The sequence below is a fragment of the Cannabis sativa genome, chromosome 6 (assembly GCF_029168945.1).
Source record: "Cannabis sativa cultivar Pink pepper isolate KNU-18-1 chromosome 6, ASM2916894v1, whole genome shotgun sequence".
Taxonomy (NCBI): Eukaryota; Viridiplantae; Streptophyta; class Magnoliopsida; order Rosales; family Cannabaceae; genus Cannabis; species Cannabis sativa.
Window position 1 is genome coordinate 20535709 of NC_083606.1, and position 2170 is coordinate 20537878.

General features: G+C 37.5%; 1 protein-coding gene across 1 annotated transcript; it reads left to right on the forward strand.

Annotated features, from left to right (window-relative positions):
• Nucleotides 1-713: 713 nt before the first annotated feature.
• Nucleotides 714-1634, forward strand: LOC115695145 (uncharacterized). The gene has a single exon (XM_030622235.1). The coding sequence runs from the start codon at nucleotides 714-716 to the stop codon at nucleotides 1632-1634; it is 921 nt and encodes a 306-aa protein (XP_030478095.1).
• Nucleotides 1635-2170: the final 536 nt, after the last annotated feature.

Sequence of the window (2170 nt, forward strand, 5' to 3'; positions counted from 1 at the left end):
GCTATTTTACGGGATTTTCATAATTCGTTTCAATTCGATGAAGGATAGGGATGAAGTGCTTATTGGGGGATATATCTTCTTTAATAGAAGACTTGTGATAATAAAATCGTGGGATTCCAATGTGAATTTCAAGAAAGAAGATGTAAAATGTGTCCCAATTCAGATCCAACTGGAAGAGCTAGATCTGAAATACTTGGGGGAAAGATCATTGTTCAAGATTGTGGGACAAATAGGTAACCCGGTTATGGTGGATTCGGTGACAAAGGAGAGAGATAGATTGAATTATCGTAGAATCCTAATTGAGGTCAGGATGGACCAACAGTTCCCAGGTTTCATTGATTTTGAGAATGAACATGGATTTAATGTTCAGGTGGGAGTAAAATACGAATGGAAACCTGTGGTCTGCAATCATTGTTCGGGGTTAGGCCATATAACAGAGGAATGTAGGAAGAATGCCAAGGGAAAGCAGGAATGGGTTGTGAAGGAAGACAAAAGGCAGAAACAGATGATTGTAGATGAGGATGGCTTCATGGAAGTGATAAAGGGGTGCAAAGCTGCATATAGAAATGTTACTACAGAAGCTCTAAAAGTTGATAATGCATTTAGATTCTGGATCAACATGATGGACAACAAGATAGTGAATCTGGGATGTTAGGGGACCAGCCAAAATAGAGCAATACAAGAGGGGGGGGGGGGAGAACCTTCTCTTTCTAATGGATAAGCTACTATGTTGGAATGTCCAAGGAGCCAACAATCAACAAAAACAGGGGCTAATTAAGCAATTTATTAGTCTCCAAAAAGTTGATTTTGTTGGCCTCCTTGAGACAAGAGTCAAGGCTCCTAAGCTTGGGAACTGGTATTCTAATTTTTTTGTGGGATGGCGTTTCTCTTCCAACATTGCTTGGCATGCTGGAGGGAAGATTGTTATAGCATGGAATCCTTTGAGGTTCATAGTGGATATTATTAGATGCACAAGTCAACTTATGCATCTAAGAATTGGTACTACTAATGGTATATTTGACAGTTACTTGACTGTGATATATGCATCAAATAGCCGAAATGAGAGGAGAGATCTTTGGAGAGATGTTTGTGAGTTGGCTCCAAATGGGAAGTGGTGTCTGATGGGGGATTTTAATGATATCCTTTCGAAGGAAGAGAGAATTGGGCATCGGGTTAGAAGCTATCCTGATGATGATTTTCTTAATTGTGTGAATCAATGTCACCTTGAGGATGTGAAGTTTAGTGGGAATTTCTTTACATGGTCAAATAAAAAACATGGGGATGATCGAATTTACTCTAAGATTGACAGGATATTAGCTAACCAGGCATGGCTGAATGCTTATGAGAATGCTGAGGCTACATTCCTTAATGAGGGGTTATTCGACCATTCTCCTGGGATCCTAACTTTGTATCCTCATTTGAATGGTGGGATCAAACCCTTTAAGTACTTTAGAATGTGGAAATCTCATTCTAAGTATGAAAGGAGTTTAGAAGAGATTTGGAACCAACCTATAGGGGGTTCAAAGATGTTTCAGGTAGTCTCGAGATTGAAATTGTTCAAAGGGGTACTGAAGGACATAAACAAGGAGAGATACATGGACTTGCAGGCTGCTACAGCTAAGGCTAAAAGCTAAATTGGATGACATCCAGACCAGATTGTGTTGGAAATTATTTTACCAGGATCTAGATTTACTAACAAGTATGTTTCATTAACTGTAATGACCGCTTTAGTAATTTGGATTAGTAAAGGCAATTAGCACTAATTTTTATTATTTTATTATTATTTGTGAATTTATTTAATTGTGGAACCCAATATTTAGAAATAAATATTAGAGTTATAATTTCTCAATTCTGGAGATTTTATTAAACTCTAGGGGTATTATTTAGCTTATATGTGAAATATGTTATTTTTATAATTTTTGCTCGGCGACAACGAAAAATGCGATGGATGGCTAGTTTGATCACATGAGTAAGTTTAGAACCTTATTTCTTAGTGGGAAATATTTTAGAGGAAATAAATTATCGGGGTTGAGCAGGGTTATGGAATTTGACCATTTTACCCCTAGCTTTAGAAAAACCTTATTATTGGGTTAAAGGGCATTTTAGTCTTTTGGTTAAGGGGTGAGTGAGGTGGCTGCCCAAGTAATTGACACCTAGCACATTAATTTTT

Excerpts from the sequence above, each read along its gene's own strand:
- LOC115695145 (XM_030622235.1), top strand. The coding sequence starts at position 714 with ATGGATAAGCTACTATGTTGGAATGTCCAAGGAGCCAACAATCAACAA.